The sequence below is a fragment of the Salmo salar genome, chromosome 26 (genome assembly GCF_965601325.2).
Source record: "Salmo salar chromosome 26, fSalSal1, whole genome shotgun sequence".
Classification (NCBI taxonomy): Eukaryota; Metazoa; Chordata; class Actinopteri; order Salmoniformes; family Salmonidae; genus Salmo; species Salmo salar.
In genome coordinates, this window is record NC_138316.1 from 15,225,839 (window position 1) to 15,249,421 (window position 23,583).

Here is a 23,583-nt window from a genome sequence, read left to right on the forward strand (position 1 = left end):
ATAACATATTATTTTGATATTAAATTATTTGGTTGATTATGCAAAAACGTCAACGCTTTATTTCTTCATTATAAGAAAGGTTATTGTAGTGTCGCTTGTCATTTCTTCCTCTTGGGGTGAGTGAAGTGTTTTTTCTTGACTGTTTTCACACACTATGACACCAGTCACCCTTAAAACCTGCAGAGGTGAAACACAAACAGAGGATCTTAGAGATGACAACGGGTAATGAGGAGAATGTTTTCAAACAGTCTGAATAGCGTGTGTGGAGTTTGAAAGGTCTTTATAACCAAGCCTCGGTTATATTAACATAACACAACAAACGCCACCAATCCATAGCTCAATCAAAAACATCCTCCAGTGTGGCCCAGGTCACAGGGGCTGCCTTCGGCTCTGTTTAGACTGTGGTTAATTGGACCACTTCACATTGAGTAACTAATGTGTAGGACCCTCATGTCCTCTTAAAGACTATCCCAGACCATAGCAACACCGCAAACACTTGCTCAAAACACAAGTGCCTAAACTTAACAGCTGGACAATCCCATATCCATTCACCTGGCACCCAGCTTCTGTCCCATGTCGAAAGGTAGACAATCACATTATCATTATTAATAGGGCCAGGGGGCTAATCACAAGCAAAAAATAGAAATTATTGTTGTGTGAAGCGTTTACAGTTGTGACACCAGTCCAGGCCGCACCAGAGTAAAGGTCTGATTGTGAGAGCAGTTTTGCTTCAGATGCCGCCCGTCTCGACCACACCGGTTTGTAGGGTCTGCATGCTTGCCCTCTGTCTTCCGTCACCCCAATGCTGCAGTGTTGTCTAAGAAGGCCCCTGTCGCCTTCCATTTAGAGCACCTCCAAAGACAGGCATCTCCCTGGCAACCAGTGGTTGTTTACAGTCCTCTTGGGTCCACAGTGAGCTCTGGGTCCCACATTCTCCTGTTGAAAAAGGCCCCCACTAAAAGAGATTGTCAGCCCTCTATTCACTGCCAGTAATTATGCGCTGTACCCCATGTCTCACACCTCCCTGTGTACGCTACTTGTTACATACCAGAAGACAGGGATCCTCTCCTGACAATACTCCTGATTACAGTTAGTCTCTAATTTCAGTTCAAAGGTCACAACGCAGTAAATACGTTTCCCTTTCAAGCTTTAGGTAGTAGTGGGGGTATCAAATGAAAAAAGATCTAGCGACAACATATCAGGAAGGAAAAAGAGAGAGTGGGATGGGTCAGTGTTTTTATTGAGGGGGAAAAATCTGCTACAAATACAATATCTTATTAAAATTCAAACAGTGTTAGAACTTAAATATCCACATTATGATGCTAACAATCAACCATTGTTATTACTGGTATTATTACTATTTTTCAAGAATGCATAAATCACATTTAACACACACAGGCCCTGACTGTCGGGCCAAAGCCCCATGGTGGGTATCTAGGGTACAGTGGCTCTGAAGGAAACTTCCTGGTTCAAGTGACTGTAGCTCAGTCCCCCCTAGGGAGGACAACATCAGCCTGTGTCTAGACTGAGTGACATTACATGACACTCCCAGGGCAGCCAAGTCCTGGGGGACACAGTCAGAGACACAGGCTCGGTCTTCTCTGATTGCTGTGATACCAGTCTTTATGGAAGTCTTTTCCTGTCAGCCTTACCAAGTTCAGAACAGACAGTCTCAGTAAGGCCCTCTTGACAAAAATGACCCAACAAAGTTCATATAAAATAGTTTCCTTTTTTTCTGTCCCTGTTTTTGGTGTATGTCTTTGTTGCAGGTGGTCTATCAGTGTGTGACCTGCAACATTGAGTTTATTTTACAGAGATTGGGCTGGTTCTGACCACAAGCAGGACATCTGGGATGATGATGCACAATACAGTGGCATTATGCATGGATGCAACAATACACAGAGTGAAAAGTATACATTTCAGGTATACTCCATACAAACTCTACATGTTAGGCTACAGCTGTGCACATGAACGTTGATCTAAACATACAATACCATTTACCTTACAAACATTTATAAAATAGCATCATTAGGTAGTAAAAAAGGTTGAGTAAATTACTAAATTAAAGATACGTAACAATTCCTTGCTGCCCCAGAAGAAACTCAGGACTTCTCATGGTGATGACAGTTTTTCTCTAATGGCCACTCCTGTCAATACTGTGCCACCAACCAGTACAATACATTTAAACACCAAAAATATATAACATGTCGATGTCTATCAAATAAGGATGCATTATCTCCAGGAACACTTTGACTAAGCTGAGAGTCAATTTTTGTTTGCCACACTTTTGTACATCTGGGATGGTTTTCTCAGTTGGTTTTACAATATATACCCATCTATAAAATATTAACGACACAGACAAATTGTCTGTACATTTTGTACCATCCCAGTACTCCAAAACATCACCATGTCATGACTGGGATAATATTTAACATTCCCTCTGCTCTTACACAAAAACAGCCACAATTTACATGATCATCCATCATGAAATGTACATATTGGAATGAAGAAAAAAAGCAAATTACAATAATAAAAAAACGAATAATTCTGCCCTTTTTCTAAATATATATTTTTTTATTAAAGTGCAATATTTCAATGCATTCCCGTGGAAAAGATATAAAAAACGAATACATTCTCATTTTTAGTTACCACAGGGACCTAAACCTAAAATGTTGCATTCTCTACCGTATGTACAATTCTCCTCGGAAACAAGGAAAAACACAAATGGACAGACCATTATACTTGTACTAGTCAGTCTAGTAACAAGTAATCACAATACATCATACCTTCCTCCATTGCTCGCTATACAATCTAACCAGTTTCCTATAAGGCATCCTTCATCAGAGTGAACCAAAACATCATCTTAAATCTCCATAGATCAATGCTAGCTCAACGGGTACACTACTACTCAAACACTTCTTCTAGTGGGTACTAAACCAAACAGAATACTGTGCATGGGTATAAACATGATGACTTGGAGTAAGACTGACTTAAATTACTATAGACATGTGCCCGGTCTATTTTGAGACTGGGGTGCCCTCTTGTGTTTGAGACAGTGTATTACACATAGGCCCTAAAATCCTGCAAACAACTGTTTGATGCCAGCAGTACAGTACCAATGGGTACTTTGAAAAAGGTGTTAAAACCACAAACATATCTCCAATAAACATGTTTCTTATTATTTGTACACCATTTGAAACAGAAACATTTTCCAAAAATATATTTTATCTTGTCTGGTGCTTCATAAAAATATCAGCAGAGTAACAGCAGTGTGAAGAATAAATGCAGTACTATAATTCTGTTTCTTAACTATGAAATAAGAACAATCTATAGTTCAATTATGTAGAAAAATGTGACAAGTGCAAGTATTTACAAGAACTCTGAATACAAAAAGGGATAGTTTGTTTTGATTCGCGTTGCAAATGTTAGTGTGTTGTTGTCATGATGGGGATGTAAGAATGACCTCACTCTCTGTGTTTAACTGGTCAGGTCTAGACTGTCACCTAGTGGTAAGGTTATCACACTGAGAATGAGGTCTAGCCATTCAACTGTAGTCCCTCTTAATCAAAAAGCCATCAAACGATGCACTTGAGAATAAACTTTAACAGAACTAATCTGTGGTACTTTTACCAGAATGTGTGTAATGTGATGGCTTTTTCCTGGAGTTTGAAAACATTTAATTTGAACAGTGAAAAATAAAGAGTAAAAGAAAATACCTTAAATCCTTATTTTTGGGAACCTTCATACTTTCTGCAGAATAACAAAAATGGCCATGCTGTACTCATTGTTTTGCATTGCAGTGATTTTGAATTGCAACATTTATTGGAGGCCAAGCTCCCCTCCTCCCCAGTATACAGGAAGTGAAGGGGCTGATACTGGCTAATAGGATATGATGTAATGGTAATGGGCCTTGACGAGTTAAGCAGGTGAGCAGAGTTGATGGAAGGGCCAGGTAGAGGATCAAGGACAGGGTTAGGAGATAAGCCCTGCGTGGCTCTCCCAGAGTGGGAGTCTAGGCCAGGGCAAGTCCTTCCAAACTCTCCCTGTGAGGTGGCTGTGGAGGGGGCTGGATATGGAGTGGATCCAGAGAAAGAAAGAGAGCTAGTGGGGTGTCAGGATGGAAGTGCGTACCCAGACAGCAGAATGGGGGACTCAGAGGACTCTCAGTTCTCTGCCATGGAGAGAGCCAGAGCTGCCTGTAGTGCCGCCTCTTCATCGATACTGTAGTCCTGTAAAGACAGAGTCAGACAGTCACTCACTTTAACATTTGATTTGACAGGACAGGGCCATGGCTGCCTGCAGTGATGACTCCTCGTCAATGCTGTAGTCCTGCAAACACAAAGTCACACAGTCAACTACTGAGCAAATAACGCCTGACACCAAATAAATAAAGCTTCTTTGAGATATGCAGTGCATTCATGTTACAGTACTAGGATATTACAGCGACAGTACTAGGATATTACAGCGACAGTACTAGGATATTACAGCGACAGTACTAGGATATTACAGTCACATTACTGGCAACAGAACAGCTCTAGTCCTATCTAAAGAACAGATGACACAGAGCCCAGACCCCAACCCTTATCCTCACCACAAACGTGTCATAGGAGAACTTGTGCCGGTGAAGCAGGTGCTGGAGGAAGTTGGAGCTCTTGTAGCTGGGGTCCCCCCAAGGCATGGCTGAACATACCGGACACACCTGGAAGCATACCAACCAATCAACAACCCTGTCAGTACACCAAATCAGAATGCAGTAGAATCTCTGTTGGTTTAGGATACACTTTCATGCAGTGACGTCAACGTCGCATAACACTTCATATCAGCACATAAATGCTTGAGGAAATTCAGACTAGAACAGTGTCCATGAACAGACTAGGACAGTTTCCATGTTCAGACTAGGACAGTGTGCTCAGTTCAGACTAGGACAGTGTGCTCAGTTCAGACTAGGACAGTGTGCTCAGTTCAGACTAGGACAGTGTGCTCAGTTCAGACTAGGACAGTGTGCTCAGTTCAGACTAGGACAGTGTACTCAGTTCAGACTAGGACAGTGTACTCAGTTCAGACTAGGACAGTGTGCTCAGTTCAGACTAGGACAGTGTGCTCAGTTCAGACTAGGACAGTGTACTCAGTTCAGACTAGGACAGTGTGCTCAGTTCAGACTAGGACAGTGTACTCAGTTCAGACTAGGACAGTGTACTCAGTTCAGACTAGGACAGTGTACTCAGTTCAGACTAGGACAGTGAACTCAGTTCAGACTAGGACAGTGAACTCAGTTCAGACTAGGACAGTGAACTCAGTTCAGACTAGGACAGTGAACTCAGTTCAGACTAGGACAGTGAACTCAGTTCAGACTAGGACAGTGAACTCAGTTCAGACTAGGACAGTGAGCTCAGTTCAGACTAGGACAGTGAACTCAGTTCAGACTAGGACAGTGAACTCAGTTCAGACTAGGACAGTGAACTCAGTTCAGACTAGGACAGTGAACTCAGTTCAGACTAGGACAGTGAACTCAGTTCAGACTAGGACAGTGAACTCAGTTCAGACTAGGACAGTGAACTCAGTTCAGACTAGGACAGTGAACTCAGTTCAGACTAGGACAGTGAACTCAGTTCAGACTAGGACAGTGAACTCAGTTCAGACTAGGACAGTGAACTCAGTTCAGACTAGGACAGTGAACTCAGTTCAGACTAGGACAGTGAACTCAGTTCAGACTAGGACAGTGAACTCAGTTCAGACTAGGAAAGTGTACTCAGTTCAGACTAGGACAGTGTGCTCAGTTCAGACTAGGACAGTGTCCAAGTTCAGACTAGGAAAGTGTCCATGTTCAAACTAGGAAAGTGTCCATGTTCAGACTAGGACAGTGAACTCAGTTCAGACTAGGACAGTGTACTCAGTTCAGACTAGGACAGTGTGCTCAGTTCAGACTAGGACAGTGAACTCAGTTCAGACTAGGACAGTGTACTCAGTTCAGACTAGGACAGTGTGCTCAGTTCAGACTAGGACAGTGTACTCAGTTCAGACTAGGACAGTGTGCTCAGTTCAGACTAGGACAGTGTGCTCAGTTCAGACTAGGAAAGTGTCCATGTTCAAACTAGGAAAGTGTCCATGTTCAAACTAGGAAAGTGTCCATGTTCAGACTAGGAAAGTGTCCATGTTCAGACTAGGACAGTGAACTCAGTTCAGACTAGGACAGTGTACTCAGTTCAGACTAGGACAGTGTGCTCAGTTCAGACTAGGACAGTGTGCTCAGTTCAGACTAGGACAGTGTACTCAGTTCAGACTAGGACAGTGAACTCAGTTCAGACTAGGACAGTGAACTCAGTTCAGACTAGGACAGTGAACTCAGTTCAGACTAGGACAGTGAACTCAGTTCAGACTAGGACAGTGTACTCAGTTCAGACTAGGACAGTGTGCTCAGTTCAGACTAGGACAGTGTACTCAGTTCAGACTAGGACAGTGAACTCAGTTCAGACTATAACATAGCAGACTGACCACTTTGTTGGGATCGTTGCGGTGGTTCTCCATACAGTGTTTGACCAGCTCCTGTTGATCCAGATTGCGGGCTCCACAGAATGGGCATGAAAAGGTGGAGCGGTTTGGAATATTGCTGCAGGCAGGGAGAAAACACACGTTTTGTAGGAGCCATAATGGAAACAACATGGGTATGCATACAAACATTGCCAGACACACACTGATGGTGTGTTGTTGTGTGTGTGAATATAGCTCCAAAGTCTGAGGCCCAGTTTCCAGACACTAGCAGGATGCCAATCATGTCCAGCAACATACCTAGAAGGACAGCTGGTCAGTGTGGACATGAGGGTCAGAAAGCAATGTGCTGCAGTGACATCTACGTTGGCTGACCAGGAGCAGCTCATCAGAGTCCCATCAGACAGTGTTAACAGGTCTCTCAGGTAGGACACAGTCTACTGGCTAAAGGGAAATGTCTGTTTGACAGACATGCCTATTTGAATTGCCGATAAAGGTGCACTCTGTACTGTAGACTTAATAGAACAGCAATGTCCGCAGAAAAACTCCATAAAATATACCAACCAAACATAATTTCAGCCTTGGGCTAAACATTTTTTAATAGTGACAGTTTAGTCAGAATACTGACTTTCTGACAAGTAGACAACACCAGCAGATGGTCCACTGTGTTCTCTGGGCCTTCAACTAGATGAGAGTCTGCCTTTGTGGTGCTGGCAACGTCGCCCAATTAAATAGTGTTTTGGAATGTGGTAAAAACAACAACCTTGAAAACCGAGAAAAGACAAGATACGCTGTTCTGTGTTCACCCGTGAGCTGCAGATGGTCACTATGGACGTCACAGAACCTGATCACAGTACTCTTCCTCGGACTCTTCCTAGTAACTCTGTGCTTCTAGTACATGTTGGGAGTGGGACCTCTGGCTGAGTTGTTCACAGACCCTCCAGACGGACAGACCCCCCTGATAGACATACCCTCTAGTCTAGACAGATGGACAGACCCCCCTGATAGACATACCCTCTAGTCTAGACAGACGGACAGACCCCCCTGATAGACATACCTCTAGTCTAGACAGACGGACAGACCCCCCTGATAGACATACCCTCTAGTCTAGACAGACGGACAGACCCTCCTGATAGACATACCCTCTAGTCTAGACAGACGGACAGACCCCCCTGATAGACATACCCTCTAGTCTAGACAGACGGACAGACCCCCCTGATAGACATACCTCTAGTCTAGACAGACGGACAGACCCCCCTGATAGACATACCCTCTAGTCTAGACAGACGGACAGACCCCCCTGATAGACATACCCTCTAGTCTAGACAGACGGACAGACCCCCCTGATAGACATACCTCTAGTCTAGACAGACGGACAGACCCTCCTGATAGACATACCCTCTAGTCTAGACAGACGGACAGACCCCCCTGATAGACATACCCTCTAGTCTAGACAGACGGACAGACCCCCCTGATAGACATACCCTCTAGTCTAGACAGACGGACAGACCCTCCTGATAGACATACCCTCTAGTCTAGACAGACGGACAGACCCCCCTGATAGACATACCCTCTAGTCTAGACAGACGGACAGACCCCCCTGATAGACATACCCTCTAGTCTAGACAGACGGACAGACCCCCCTGATAGACATACCTCTAGTCTAGACAGACGGACAGACCCCCCTGATAGACATACCCTCTAGTCTAGACAGACGGACAGACCCCCCTGATAGACATACCTCTAGTCTAGACAGACGGACAGACCCCCCTGATAGACATACCCTCTAGTCTAGACAGACGGACAGACCCCCCTGATAGACATACCCTCTAGTCTAGACAGACGGACAGACCCCCCTGATAGACATACCCTCTAGTCTAGACAGACGGACAGACCCCCCTGATAGACATACCCTCTAGTCTAGACAGACGGACAGACCCCCCTGATAGACATACCCTCTAGTCTAGACAGACGGACAGACCCCCCTGATAGACATACCCTCTAGTCTAGACAGACGGACAGACCCCCCTGATAGACATACCTCTAGTCTAGACAGACGGACAGACCCCCCTGATAGACATACCCTCTAGTCTAGACAGACGGACAGACCCCCCTGATAGACATACCTCTAGTCTAGACAGACGGACAGACCCCCCTGATAGACATACCCTCTAGTCTAGACAGACGGACAGACCCCCCTGATAGACATACCTCTAGTCTAGACAGACGGACAGACCCCCCTGATAGACATACCCTCTAGTCTAGACAGACGGACAGACCCCCCTGATAGACATACCCTCTAGTCTAGACAGACGGACAGACCCCCCTGATAGACATACCCTCTAGTCTAGACAGACGGACAGACCCCCCTGATAGACATACCCTCTAGTCTAGACAGACGGACAGACCCCCCTGATAGACATACCTCTAGTCTAGACAGACGGACAGACCCCCCTGATAGACATACCCTCTAGTCTAGACAGACGGACAGACCCCCCTGATAGACATACCCTCTAGTCTAGACAGACGGACAGACCCCCCTGATAGACATACCCTCTAGTCTAGACAGACGGACAGACCCTCCTGATAGACATACCCTCTAGTCTAGACAGACGGACAGACCCCCCTGATAGACATACCCTCTAGTCTAGACAGACGGACAGACCCCCCTGTTAGACATACCCTCTAGTCTAGACAGACGGACAGACCCCCCTGATAGACATACCCTCTAGTCTAGACAGACGGACAGACCCCCCTGATAGACATACCCTCTAGTCTAGACAGACGGACAGACCCCCCTGATAGACATACCCTCTAGTCTAGACAGACGGACAGAAAGACAGCGTGAGGCGTGGTGTGACGTAAAAACAGAAAACACTGAAAGGGAGGGAATTAACAGATTTCTCTTTGTGGAGCTAATTCACCCACCCTCTCTCTCTGTACGTCATCAAAGGCAAAGTACATCTGCTTACAAACACGCACAAACAAACGCACAGATACACACGCACACTTGGAAGAGTGTAGATGGGCATTGATGCCCTGCTGCTCTGTGAAAATCAAAGGATGCCTATACCGGAACTGGTATTTGTAAGCAGGCCTTTGTGTCTGGGGGTGTTTGTGTCTGTGTGTTCTCAAGGGAGAAGTGTTCATGTGTCAGCAGAAAAACACATCTCCTGAGTCCCTGAACATCAAAGGTATTCACAACAACCCAGAGAGCCAGGAACGCCACAGGAGAGCATGACTCATAAAAGACACACATTCATACTGCTGGGCTAAAATGTACTGGAAGTGTGGTTCTGCAGATCAATGCTAGGACAGAAATATTGACTCAAATCTGTTCAGTCTGTCCAAATGGACCCTGACGTCCCATGTCACACAGTGTCTGACGTGGTTTCCAGGAGCGACTGCTCTCCTGTTCCTCTACCTCTGTCTCTCCCTCTACCTCTGTCTTTCTCTCCTGTTCCTCTCTCTCTCTCTCTCTCTCTCTCTCTCTCTCCTGTTCCTCTCTCTCTCTCTCCTGTTCCTCTCTCTCTCTCTCCTGTTCCTCTACCTCTCTCTCTCTCGTTCCTCTACCTCTCGTTCCTCTACCTCTCGTTCCTCTACCTCTCGTTCCTCTACCTCTCGTTCCTCTACCTCTCGTTCCTCTACCTCTCGTTCCTCTACCTCTCGTTCCTCTACCTCTCGTTCCTCTACCTCTCGTTCCTCTACCTCTCGTTCCTCTACCTCTCGTTCCTCTACCTCTCGTTCCTCTCGTTCCTCTACCTCTCGTTCCTCTCGTTCCTCTACCTCTCGTTCCTCTCGTTCCTCTCGTTCCTCTACCTCTCGTTCCTCTACCTCTCGTTCCTCTACCTCTCGTTCCTCTACCTCTCGTTCCTCTACCTCTCGTTCCTCTACCTCTCGTTCCTCTACCTCTCGTTCCTCTACCTCTCGTTCCTCTACCTCTCGTTCCTCTACCTCTCGTTCCTCTACCTCTGTCTTGCTCTCCTGTTCCTTATCTCCCTCCTGTCCTCCCCCTCCCCCTCCCTCTCCTCAGAGAGATTACCTGGGAATGGGCTGTGAAGTGGGGACCACAGGCACAAACTTTGGGCAGTTGGCCATCTGCTCCTGGACCTTTGCGCAAGAGGAGATGTGTGACCTCATTTTGACCAGAGACACCTGGAGCCCGCCAGTGGAGAGAGGAGGAGAGAGAGAGGGAGGGGGAGGACAGGAGGGAGATCAGGAACAGGAAAGCAAGACAGAGGTAGAGGAACAGGAGAGAGAGAGAGAGAGAGAGACAGAGAGGAACAGGAGAGAGAGAGAGAGAGACAGAGAGGTAGAGGAACAGGAGAGAGAGAGAGAGAGAGGAACAGGAGAGAGAGAGAGAGAGACAGAGAGGTAGAGGAACAGGAGAGAGAGAGAGAGAGACAGAGAGGTAGAGGAACAGGAGAGAGAGAGAGAGAGACAGAGAGGTAGAGGAGAGAGAGAGAGAGAGACAGAGAGGTAGAGGAGCAGGAGAGAGAGAGAGAGATAGAGGAGCAGGAGAGAGAGAGAGATAGAGGAGCAGGAGAGAGAGAGAGAGATAGAGGAGCAGGAGAAGAGAGAGAGAGATAGAGGAGCAGGAGAGAGAGATAGAGGAGCAGGAGAGAGAGATAGAGGAGCAGGAGAGAGAGATAGAGGAGCAGGAGAGAGAGATAGAGGAGCAGGAGAGAGAGATAGAGGAGCAGGAGAGAGAGATAGAGGAGCAGGAGAGAGAGATAGAGGAGCAGGAGAGAGAGATAGAGGAGCAGGAGAGAGAGATAGAGGAACAGGAGAGAGAGAGAGAGATAGAGGAACAGGAGAGAGAGAGAGAGATAGAGGAACAGGAGAGAGAGAGAGAGATAGAGGAACAGGAGAGAGAGAGAGAGATAGAGGAACAGGAGAGAGAGAGAGGTAGAGGAACAGGAGAGAGAGAGAGAGGTAGAGGAACAGGAGGGAGAGAGAGAGGTAGAGGAACAGGAGGGAGAGAGGGAGATAGAGGAACAGGAGAGTGAGACAGAGGTAGAGGAACAGGAGGGAGAGACAGAGGTAGAGGAACAGGAGGGAGAGAGAGAGATAGAGGAACAGGAGAGAGAGACAGAGGTCGAGGAACAGGAGGGAGAGACAGAGAGGTAGAGGAACAGGAGAGAGAGAGAGAGATAGAGGAACAGGAGGGAGAGACAGAGGTAGAGGAACAGGAGAGAGAGACAGAGAGGTAGAGGAACAGGAGAGAGAGACAGAGGTAGAGGAACAGGAGAGAGAGACAGAGAGGTAGAGGAACAGGAGAGAGAGACAGAGAGGTAGAGGTACAGGAGAGAGAGACAGAGAGGTAGAGGAACAGGAGAGAGAGACAGAGAGGTAGAGGAACAGGAGAGCGAGACAGAGAGGTAGAGGAACAGGAGAGAGAGACAGAGAGGTAGAGGAACAGGAGAGAGAGACAGAGAGGTAGAGGAACAGGAGAGAGAGAGAGAGATAGAGGAACAGGAGAGAGAGACAGAGAGGTAGAGGAACAGGAGAGAGAGACAGAGAGGTAGAGGAACAGGAGAGAGAGACAGAGAGGTAGAGGAACAGGAGAGAGAGACAGAGAGGTAGAGGAACAGGAGAGCGAGACAGAGAGGTAGAGGAACAGGAGAGAGAGACAGAGAGGTAGAGGAACAGGAGAGATAGACAGAGAGGTAGAGGAACAGGAGAGAGAGACAGAGAGGTAGAGGAACAGGAGAGCGAGACAGAGAGGTAGAGGAACAGGAGAGTGAGACAGAGAGGTAGAGGAACAGGAGAGCGAGACAGAGAGGTAGAGGGACAGGAGGGAGAGAGAGAGACATGCTATTAAGTGAATAAATGGGCAGGGAGAATTTGTGAGTGTATGTGTGAGTGGTATTGTGTATCATCAAGTGTGCGTCTGTACAGTATGTGTGTTGGACAGAGTGGCAGGCCATAGTAGTGTAGTTCACCTTCTTACTGCAGCCCCGACAGGGGGCCTTGTAGTTGGACAGCTGTTTCTCCACACTGGAGGACTTGTCCACCTTCTTTGGGTCAAAAGGCATGCGGCACAGAGGGCAGAGTGGAGAGGTGACCTGGAGACAGGGCTGCAGACACTCCCCACAGAACCTGTACGTGTCACACACACACACACACACACACACACACACAGTCGTTGCACTGGAACCAAATAACCTAATCTATACTCTGAGAGAAAGAGACTGACAATCGGGACATGAGTCGAATGACATGTAAAGTCTAAACAAAGTGAATCAGAGCGTTTATTCGGAGCGAGTGTCCCGGAAAAATGTGTGTCATCTCAATGAGATGCGTTTGTGTGCTTTAATAACATTCTATGAACCTCTTCTCAAGGTTTGCCCGCACGGTGAACTCCAGTCAGTCTCATTCAGTGCCAATAGAGCAGTGTATCTATTTGCTGGGGCAGCATCACTCACAGTCAGACAGACCCAGTATTCAACCCATCATCGTCTCCTCTGGCGGCTCTGAGCAATGTGGGCACCGCTGGCAGCGCTGGGCCACGGTGGGGCCGAGAAATGCCCCTGTGGTGGCATGCAAACAGGCTGAGCGATGGGCAGTCACCTCCCATGATGACATGAGTCAGCAGTCAGCACTGCCAGGTAGGGCACCGTCAGCAAACAGAAGGCCCAGAGAGCTGGTCTTGGGCTGGCCGTGAAACCTCCCCTGACAAATGAGCCAGGAGTTTATACTGCCAGAGTACTGAATCATTGCAGATTTTTACAGCGCTGCCGGATGCTTTTTGGCCCTGTCGGCCTGAAGGCAAGCGTGTAGGGTAGGGAAAGACTTAGTTTCCAGAGGACAAAAATGGTGCCCTTTGAACTTGACTGATTTCAGCGTGTACTCTGAACCTGACCCAGTCTGTATTTCTTCTCACTGTAGCTAGCAGTTTAAGAGTAGCACCCCAGAGCCACACACCTGCTACTTCATTTGTTGCTTTGAAAGCACTTTCAGCAACTCTTTGCCCCGTTAAAAACAACAAATCTTGTTGATCAAATTTTTTACTTCAAAAAAGTCAGACTACAGAGAAAAGCCAGGTGTGGGAAAAGAGAACATAACAATAACCCTTTTCCTCGAAGCCCGAAAATAACCCCATCGAACCAGCTATATAGTAGAGAGCAGGAGATCTGCCAGCCAAGCAGAGACCGAGGCGTGATGGTGAGGGAGGAGAGGAGGCTATCGGGGAGGAACGGACTCCATCAGCTCATCCTAACAGCATCCACAGCACAGCCCAATCTTTACCTGGAGTCCTGGGGGTGGGTCTCCACGCAGTGAGAGGGAGGGTAAATGTTTCCATTATGTCCACAGAGGCCTGGCCTGCACAGCCACAGATACTGATACAATACTGCCCACACAGAGCTCTAATTGAGCATGAAACGTCTCATCATTCAGAGAGAGAGGAGAAGAACATTATTAAAGCAAATCAAATATTATTAGTCACATGCGCAGAATACAACAGGTGTAGACCTTACAGTGAAATGCTTACTTACGAGCCCCTAACCAACAATGCAGTTTAAAAAAAAAAAATACAGATGAGAATAAGAGATAAAAGTAACAAGTAATTAAAGAGTAGCAGTGAAATAACAATAGCGAGACTACATACAGGGGGGTACCGATAAAGACTCAATGTGCAGGGGCACCGGTTAGTTGAGGTAGTATGTACATGTAGGTAGAGTTATTAAAGTGACTATGCATAGATGACAACAGAGAGTAGCAGTGGTGTAAAGAGGAAGGGGGGGGGGGGGGGGGGGGGGGGGCACTGCAAATAGTCTGGGTAGCCATTTGATTAGATATTCAGGAGTCTTATGGCTTGGGGGTAGAAGCTGTTTAGAAGCCTCTTGGACCTAGACCTGGCGCTCCAGTACCGCTTGCCGTGTGGTAGCAGAGAGAACAGTCTATGGCTAGGGTGGCTGGAGTCTTTGACAATTTTTAGGACCTTTCACTGACACCGCCTGGTATAGAGGTCCTGGATGGCAGGAAGCTTGGCCCCAGTGATGTGCTGAGCCGTACGCACTACCCTCTGTAGTGCCTTGCGTTCGGAGGCCGAGCAGTTGCCATACCAGGCAGTGATGCAACCAGTCAGGATGCTCTCGATGGTGCAGCTGTAGAACCTTTTGAGGATCTGAGGACCCATGCTAAATATTTTCAGTCTCCTGAGGGGGAATAGGATTTGTCTTTCCCTCTTCACGACTGTCTTGGTGTGCTTGGACCATGTTAGTTTGTTGGTGATGTGAACACCAAGGAACTTGAAGCTCTCAACCTGCTCCACTGCAGCCCCGTCGATGAGAATGTTGGCGTACTCGGTCCTCTTTTTCCTGTAGTCCACAATCATCTCCTTTGTCTTGATCACGTTGAGGGAGAGGTGGTTGTCCTGGCACCACACGGCCAGGTCTCCGACCTCCTCCCTATAGGCTGTCTCGTCGTTGTCGGTGATTTGGCCACTGTTGTGTCATCGGCAAATGTAATGGTGGTGTTGGAGTCGTGCCTGGCCATGCAGTCAATAGTGAACAGGGAGTACAGGAGGGGACTGAGCACGCACCCCTGAGGGGCGTGAAGAGCAAAGAGCTGAGGGGTAAGATATGTAAGGAGCCAGGAGTCGAATCTCCCTGCATATCCACAACCAGTCTTGGTTCTAACTTTGTGGGTCTACCACTGTTCTTCTCTTTCAGCTGGTGACCAGAACTCACCGCTTGTGGAAGAAGCCATGCAATCTGCCCACAGGCAGGCTAATCAAGTGGCTAATAAACTCTTAACAACACAGTGGAGCGCCAAATAGCGTCAGGGGATGTCTATTAAAGTAATGGCACTGTGTTTCAGCACCTTAGTTATCACATTAGCATGGGCTTAGTTTTAATAGCTAAACATCTCTCACTTCACTCCATCCATATTCAACCAGCTGCATGACCCATGTGACCTCCTCTGGAGTCACTTCCTCCTTCCCAGTCACATAGGAAACCCCAAAACACAGCCAATCTTTTAGTCAAAATGTCATCTAGTCAAAACATGTTCAAATATCCACAAGCGGGTTTGTTTCCATCCACCAAACAATGCTGTCGAGCTTAGATCTGGATGAAGCCCAGCCTATATTAACATTCAAATATGCTAATAATTAGGCCTAGTGAGTAACCCTAGACCGATTCTCAAGAGAGCCCGCAATACTTGGAAAGACATTTCTTTGAGAAATTATACATGAGTGTAGAGGCTGGTAATAATATTCTCTGGGCTTATCATTGCCTCGTATTCAAAAAGGTACACTCAGCTAGCCCAGGCTGTAGAATTGCAGCACATCTCAATATCAGAGCAGTACAAGTCATTTGCCGTCCTTTTCTACTACCTTAATAAACCAATAGCACCATGAAAGATGTTGGCCAAATGATTGCTACAATGCTGACACTAGGATCCAACAACATAACATGTTACTGTGTGTGTGTGTGTGTGTGTGTGTGTGTGTGTGTGTGTGTGTGTGTGTGTGTGTGTGTGTGTGAGGCTCGGCTAGCATAAATGTCACTGGAGCACATTGCTTTCTGACCCTCATGTCGGAGTCAGTTGCTCCGTGAGATGTTGTTCGAAGTGCGAGCCTGTGTCTATTTCGCAGCGTGTGGTGCCTATCAGGTTAGATACAAATAAAGTTTGCAGCCTGTCCTCATACCTATTCACGTTCCCAGACACTTCAGAAAACTTTCCCAAACACCTATTAATAGATCAATAAAACAGATAGGTGGGAGGAAGGGATTCAAACTTTTTTGCGGCTCAAAAGGAGATCGTTTGGGGACCCGTTTGATCAGCAGAGATGTAGTGAAGCTCTGTGTCTGGCCAGTGATGAAGGACTGTCTAGGGTTGATAGCGTCTCAGAGACTAGACAGACAAACTTGAGAGGAGCAGCATTGAACAAAGCACACATATTCAAACAGCACTGATGAATACTAAAAGCCCACAGTGCTGAAACACCATCCTTTCGGTCTGTCACACGGACTGACAGACAGAAGTAAAGAGAGAGTACAGGACAGACAGAGCTACGACAGTGTCAAACTACAACGGTCTGCAGAGCATGCGGCGAGCAACAAGAGCCCCTTAAAAAATGCTCATCTTCCTCTCCTGCAGAGAACAACTCCTCCACATTAAAAGTCAGAGGGGAAACTTATCTCCATAATCAGTGAAATACAGATGTGTCCCAAGCACCCCAGCAGCAGCAGTCTTTCAAAGTAAGCATTCGGACCTACTGTAGCCCAACTCTGGTGCGAAAGACACCTCAAAAGGTGATCTTCTAGCATCGTCCGCCATCACTTAAAGACGCCCGGATTTAGCGCCCTCTTATTAGACACTTAAATCACTTCCGCTGTACTTAACATTCAGACAGCAGGACGCCACCACCTGCAGGCTCACACACACACACGTTTGCACGTCTTGCGTCTAATTGAGCAGGGAATAAAGAAAGAGGTGTGCTCAAGTGTGTGGTGACATGGGAGTGACAAACACTCAAGGGTGAAAAATGGTGTTGTTGAAATACTGTCCTGTACTGCCTAGTTGTAAACATTTTGGCCATGCCCAATATGCTTCCTGAGTATTTACATTCCATTCTCACCCATAGATAAAAAGACAAGCAGTTGGCTAATATTCAGAATATTACACAGGAATGTGATTATTAGGCTACCTAAGGAAGGTGTTAAAGGAGCAGGCGAGGAACGGCCTGTTCCTCCAGGAGTAAAAGAGAGTCGCTAAAGAGCACTATTTTTTCACATAGATAGGCCCATCTCCCCATTATAGCTAGAGAGAGACAATGGCATCGTCTGCCGTCACAACGCAGCACCCACCTGGCCCAAAGATGCCGGGACGACTTGCTGATGCATACGGTTTATATAATGATGTATGTATGGTGTTATAAGGAGAGAAGCTCCATAACTGTGTGTATTTGATCTACCCTCTCCACCTCCGTCCCTGAAGGAATGAGGCGAGCTGAACATATTTCCTGTGCAGAGAAGGGAGAAGGAGCTTTCGTGGAGATACTTGCTGCCAATTCAGGAGCTGCAGAGGTAGGCTAATGAGAGCAAATGAAGCCAGGTGCTACTAGAACACAGAAGCCTCAGGGCTGGCTCCTCACCATCTGCACCTCAGCTCAATCTACTTCTCAGAACTACAGTAGACACCGCAGAGCACGGAGGAGCAGTAGGATCTCGTGGTTGTTTCCCCCCTGAACAGACACATAGTATAGGAATAGGACACAGGCTTCCTCCTTAAACAATGGGATGTAACAGAGCAGAGAGGGTAGGAGTTTGCGAGGGTATTTCACACATTCAGCAAGTTCGACATGCCAGAACATCTTTACATGTGACTTTCAGAAGCTTCGTTCTCAGTCGAAACGAGGCTCTTCTCACACGCCGTCAGATGGGCTTGTCACTGTAACGTCACAGGACAGAATTAAAGGCTTGACATCGCAGAAAACCCGCAGCAGAAATGAGTGAATCTATAGAGCTAGCCTGTATAATCTCTTGCAGTATGAAAGGAGACTACTGCCCATCCCAGTCAACCCCTTGCTTATCCATCCCCTGCCTGTACATTGAAACACATATACTCCCTTCCCGGCCTCTAGGTCACCAGGCTGCTTGTTATGCTGCACACCTGTCACCATCGTTACGCACACTAGCACGTCATCAGACTCACCTGGACTCCATCACCTCCCTGATTACCTTCCCTATACATGTCACTTCCTATTGGTTCCTTCCCCAGGCGTCATTGTTTCAGTTTCCAGCCTGTGCGTTGTTCATGTTTTGTAATATGTTTCATTTATTTAATTATTCACTCCCTGAACTTGCTTCCCGACTCCCAGCGCACATGTTATAGAATAACGCCTCGCCTAAGGGAAGCATCAGGGAGTGTATTTTTTTGTGTGTGTTGGAGTTGACGTCGGGTCCGGTTGACAGTACCGGAGCTACCGGGGAGTCCTCAGCCGGCTCGTCGGGCTCTCACGCTTCAGCCGGCTGGTCGGGCTCTCACGCTTCAGCCGGGGGGGGGGGGGGGGGGGGTGTTTGCTGTTTCATGATAACACGATTGTGGTCGTCCCATTCAATGTGCAAGAGAATCGCTCCCATGGATCTTACAATATAGCCTAGTAGACTGTAGTGCAATGTACATCAGTGTGAGCACTAGGAATGAAAATCCAGCAGCAGGCTAGGTTGTGAAACAAACACATTTTTCATAGAGAGGAAGCCAAGAACAACAGTCTCAGTACTCAGTAATGGCTTAAAAATAGCCACCCGCTCTTTGTAAAAGAACCAAAATTGATCTGAGGACATTTAAGGACTGTTTCTGCAAATTACTGTCTTCATGAGAGGCAAAGCAAACCCCTCAATTCTGACACTGTACTGAGAGAACTAAATGAAAGACACTTAAGACACCCTTTCAGGCTACGACCCACCCACACAGGAAGGTTCCGCTAAAGGTATTCTGACGCAACAACACAAAGTGCGTGATCGGTTTTCTGCCAGGTTGCAATGCCAATCGTGCTTGGCAACAGTCTTTCCTAGTCTACTGTTTTGTTGTTGTAGCTACAATAGTTACACAGTATCTTGCCCTTTCCCACAGACCCATTTAGCAGAGTGGGGAGCTGATTGGCCAATATGGCTTTCCTGAGGAAACAGACTTCAAACCCACTGTGTGACAGTGGGCTCCATGCCAACGCCACAGGAGGCAAAGCAGGTGCATGAGTCTGTGTGTATGTGGCTGTGCGCGAGAGAGACTGCATGCTTAAGCAATGCGTGCACACAGCAGTGTTGGAGGTAGAATGTAGCGAGTCACTAGAGTGAGTGGTCTCCTCCATGGCCTGAGAGCAGGAAGAGGCTCTCGTGTGAGACCTTTGTTCAATCTCCCCAGCAGCAGCAGCTCGGCTACAGCAGTGGAGAGAGAGAGAGAGAGAGAGAATGGAAGGAGAGACACAGAAAGGTACGCCGGCACGCTGCTGAGCGTGAGAAGATAAGAATGCAGAACAACCTCGAGGGAATAAAAGCTCCTGTTTTGCTCCTTTCCTCCCTCTGTCTCACTCCCTCGCCCAATGAGCAAACTTCCTCAAATCACCCAAGACGAGGGAGGTGGGGGATGGGTAGGAGTCAGGCTTCCAAGTCTGCCTTGGGTTCAGCCCACTAACAATGCCACGTGAGGAAGAGAGGGATGGAGGGGGAGAGAGATGCAGAAAGTGAAGAGTAGAGACGTGTGATGAAGCTTAGGTAAATGCTTTGAGCAGGTGTGTTACTGGACTGGGTGATGCTTTTGCACACTGTATGAGACACACCCATTTCTCCATTGAAGCTTTTGTCTATGTTTAAGAGAAGAGTGGGGTAAGGGGTTGAAACAGCCAGATGGAGACTCTACCACTGAGTGGGATACGGATTAGGTCTGGCCTCTGAGGTCAACAGATTGGGGTTTGCGATGAAGACTAAAGTGCATGCTCTGGAGAGTTTGAGTGAGATAACGTTGGGATTGTGGAGCGGTCCTTTTGGGGGAGGGATTTGGAATTCACAAACTGATATACGGTTCCTATCTTAAATCATATTGTCTATAATGCCGAATAGACCGGAGTTTCTGTGTTCTGTCCAGGGCAAGGTAATACGGACACTTGAAAAAGTAATCTCATGCCAAGATCAATGGCTAAAAATGAGTTGTCCACGTGGATACATACCTGTGGGTCAGTGGAGGCTGCTGGGGGAGGACGGCTCATAAAAACGGGTGGAACACCTGGTTTCATGTGGTTGATACTATTCCATTGACTCCATTCCAACCATTATTATGCCGTGAGTAGGCCTTTAGCATTACCATGACAATGAGGAGCACCAGGACTGTGCGTGCATGTGTACTTTTCTACTCAGCTCTGTGTGTGTGGTACTGATAGCGCAATCATGACAACAGTGTTTAATTCCATCATCCCCAGCTCTTTTTTTCTCAACACTGGATTACATCCATGTACATTTCATGCTTCAAGTGTTGTCAGGATAATGGCACAGACAGGACCTTTAGTTCTGGGTTCAACCAGAACCACTGACCTCAATAATGAGATTTAATAGAAAAGACATTAATTCTCCCTGTGGTTATTTCTATATTTAGACTGACTGTGTGCCTATGTCCCCAAATTACATTTATATGCCCCTGACTGGCATTATGCTGTATGGATACAGAGCAGAAAACGTTTTTTTTTTTGTACTTAAGAGACACATTGGTCATATCTGAGTCAACGACCGGACCACTCCTAGTTGAATTAACGTTAAACATAAAATATAAATAATGTACAGTATTAGCCCATGTTACAGAATGTCATGTTTCCTACACACATTCATGGGTGTTGATATCTGCTTGGACACTAACTCCTGGTGAGGAAGAGGATTGTGTAAGTATTAACCACAGCAATGCTGTGTGTGATGTTGACATCCACAGAGCTGAGCTCACAGAGATAGGACTAGCCTACATGCATGTCAGATAGAAGTGAGCCACAGAAAGGCTGTATGTCACTGGAAGGGAGCAGGCAAATGATGCTCTGACAGAGTACCTCACCGAATGTCCTCAGCAAACTCAGTACTGCTGGTGGGACGGGCCGACAGACAGCCACACAGCAAACAACATCTTGAGCAGACTATTCAATCCACCCACCAGACCCACATTACACCACTTCCTACAACACAGACAACTAAAAAGATGCCAGACAGACAGACCTCAGAGCCCAGTCTTTAAATGAGCAGCCATATTAAAGCTCCCATTGTCACACAAATAAAATCCTAAAAAAGGGCAGGAGGAACGGTTTGTTTGGCGAGTGACAACACAGTCAGCTTCAAGTCAACCCTACACATTCATTCCTGTAGACACACAGAAGGTGTCAAAAAGGAAGAATAGAAGAGAGCTGTTTTCAAAACGCCAGTAACCTTCAGTGATGACAGCAGAAGAATGGACATCAAGTTGCCCTCAAAAAGAAGATTTTAGAATAGACTACATCTAGACTTTTTCTGTGTAACTGCTGGTAATGCAATTCACAGGAGGCAACAAAAACAAAACGCAGGCAGCGTTACTTAGGCTACAGCCCTACAAAGATGTTCACTAATGTTCAGTTTAGGGCAACTAGGCAATAATTGGTCAATAATACTCATTCCAAATGGCTTATACAACTGGAGAGCTTTCAAACCCCTTGGTTTCCAATAATCAACCTTGTGGTGTGTTCTTACATTTTTTTTTGTTTAAATACGTGTGGCCAAACTATTATAACAATTAGTCTTATTGAGGCATATTAATGCCGTGTTCACAACCTAACTTTTACAACCACTATTCAGCGAGTTTCCCTTCACAGCTGCAGTCTTTTCATGTACATGTGAAATGTGAAATGATCACAGTGAGAGAGAACGGTGCAGGCACAAGCTCTGCCAAGTGTTCCAACTCTGCTCAATGTTCCAGAGGCAGCACCTCACAGATCAAAAGGCAACTGTCATGTGCCAACACTGAGGTTACATTACCCACGTGCCCGAGGCCTAGTCAGGGACATTGTGGGAAGCTTATAGAACGCTGTGGTGGGAAAACAAACATGGGGAGAAAAAAAAAAATCACGAATAACTCAGCTTCTTCTCTGACTGAGTGCTAAAACTCGACAGAAAAATTATAGATCAAACAATGCAATGAGCATCATGAGAATCCAAAACATCCCATTCAACATGTTAATATTGCCGTTTCCACATATCCTAGTGCTGGCTAAAAGTATACAAAACGGTCTTCCTCTTTTCGACAACACATCTCATTTTAGCCTAGGCAGCCGATCGTGGGCACCATCTAGCGCCTACTATCGGCTGCCTAGGCTAATCTAATTTGTGTTGAGTTAGCCGTTAGACACGCATTTCCTCTGTCTGTAGCTATTATGTCTTTATTATTAAAAAAGCTTTTCTCCAACATTTCTCATCAAATCCGCTAATAGCCTAGTTAGTATTTCACGTCGATACTGCGTTTCGGGAAGCACTGAACTACCACCTAGCCCGATTTGTTCTACTGTCTGAGCTCCCTTGCATTCCCTTTGGCAAGTTGGCATCCATGGAAAAACGAAAACATTATCCCTATCAATACAGTTTTTTTCTATCATAGATGTGGCATTTTTGCTGTGAATCATAAGCATTTTATAACAAAACCGTTACTTTAAGTGACAAGCAAAAATGAGCTTGACAGCTCTATCTGCGGACTGATAAGTGACAACAACCAATACAAATATGAGAGAATATATGCTATATACAAGAGCAAGTTGTTGTTTTGTAAGTGTGATACATTTGTCCGAGGAGCAAGAGATCACAAATCCGTCAACTTACGTGTGGGCACAGCTTCCAATGATGACAGGTTTATGATACACCTCCAGGCAAATTGGGCAGGAGAACTGGCTCTCGAGGCTCTCGCCAGTGGCAGCTGCAGCTGCCCCGTTTTGTTGGTGCTGCCTGAGCTGATGAGTAGCCGACACAAAACTGCGAAACATCGCCATCATGAACGAGGATCTTGCTCGCACTTCGTTCTCGACTATAACTGTAACTACCTGGGAGTATTCACATCGAGTATTTACATCGATTGTGCACGATGGACATCCTTCGTGTGAATAAAGCGTATGAATAAAGCTATCCAACCTATGTATTGTTTGTGTAAAATTATTTAGCTAACATTAGACACTACATCAGTCCGCTACACAAGCGCTCAAAAGGACACGCCGAAGCAAGAAAGAAGTAAACATTACAAGACAGTGCTGGTTGACGAGAGGACAAAAGCGGGGCGCTGAGCAGATTATTCGATCTTCAAATCACTTTGATTTACAAACAACTGACCAAAATATATCCATATCATTAAAAGATCAGGGAAATTTCGCACCTGCTAGTTCCGGGCGACTCTCACGAACAAGCCCGTACAGCTTCAGCAAAAAGAGTACGTTTCTGGTCATTGAAGTCTCGTTCGCGATATCACCAACTCAGTTTACAGATGCTTCAAACTACACTCCCACAATACATTGTTTCATTGTGTTGTAAAATGTTTAAGTTATTATAGTTCTAATTTTCTCTTTTAAATATGTGTTGCAAGATTGATTAATGTGATACATCC

At 46.4% G+C, this 23,583-nt stretch overlaps 1 protein-coding gene across 2 annotated transcripts; it reads right to left on the minus strand.

Moving 5' to 3' along the window:
• Positions 1–1,219: 1,219 nt before the first annotated feature.
• Positions 1,220–23,560, minus strand: LOC106587267 (E3 ubiquitin-protein ligase RNF166). Of its 2 annotated transcripts, none has more exons than XM_014175508.3 (6): positions 22,812–23,560; positions 12,432–12,588; positions 10,529–10,641; positions 6,493–6,607; positions 4,592–4,699; positions 1,220–4,229 (listed from the first exon to the last, which is right to left on the minus strand). In XM_014175508.3, exons 1-6 carry the CDS (start codon positions 22,979–22,981, stop codon positions 4,164–4,166), a joined length of 729 nt encoding a protein of 242 aa, XP_014030983.1. In that variant the 5' UTR covers positions 22,982–23,560; the 3' UTR covers positions 1,220–4,163. The 2 variants fall into 2 exon arrangements, with proteins under 2 accessions (XP_014030983.1, XP_014030982.1); XM_014175507.3 differs by having other exon boundaries at positions 1,220–4,329; positions 22,812–23,369.
• Positions 23,561–23,583: the final 23 nt, after the last annotated feature.

What these genes read in the sequence shown, in the direction of transcription:
- LOC106587267 (XM_014175507.3), bottom strand. Translation starts at nt 22,981, where the DNA reads ATGATGGCGATGTTTCGCAGTTTTGTGTCGGCTACTCATCAGCTCAGG. An exon ending in GTCGGGGCTGCAGTAAGAAG is followed by an intron (nt 10,642 to 12,431) that starts GTGAACTACACT and finishes GGCGGGCTCCAG; the next exon opens with GTGTCTCTGGTCAAAATGAG. An exon ending in TCTCCTATGACACGTTTGTG is followed by an intron (nt 4,330 to 4,591) that starts GTGAGGATAAGG and finishes TTGTGTTTGCAG; the next exon opens with GACTACAGCATTGACGAGGA.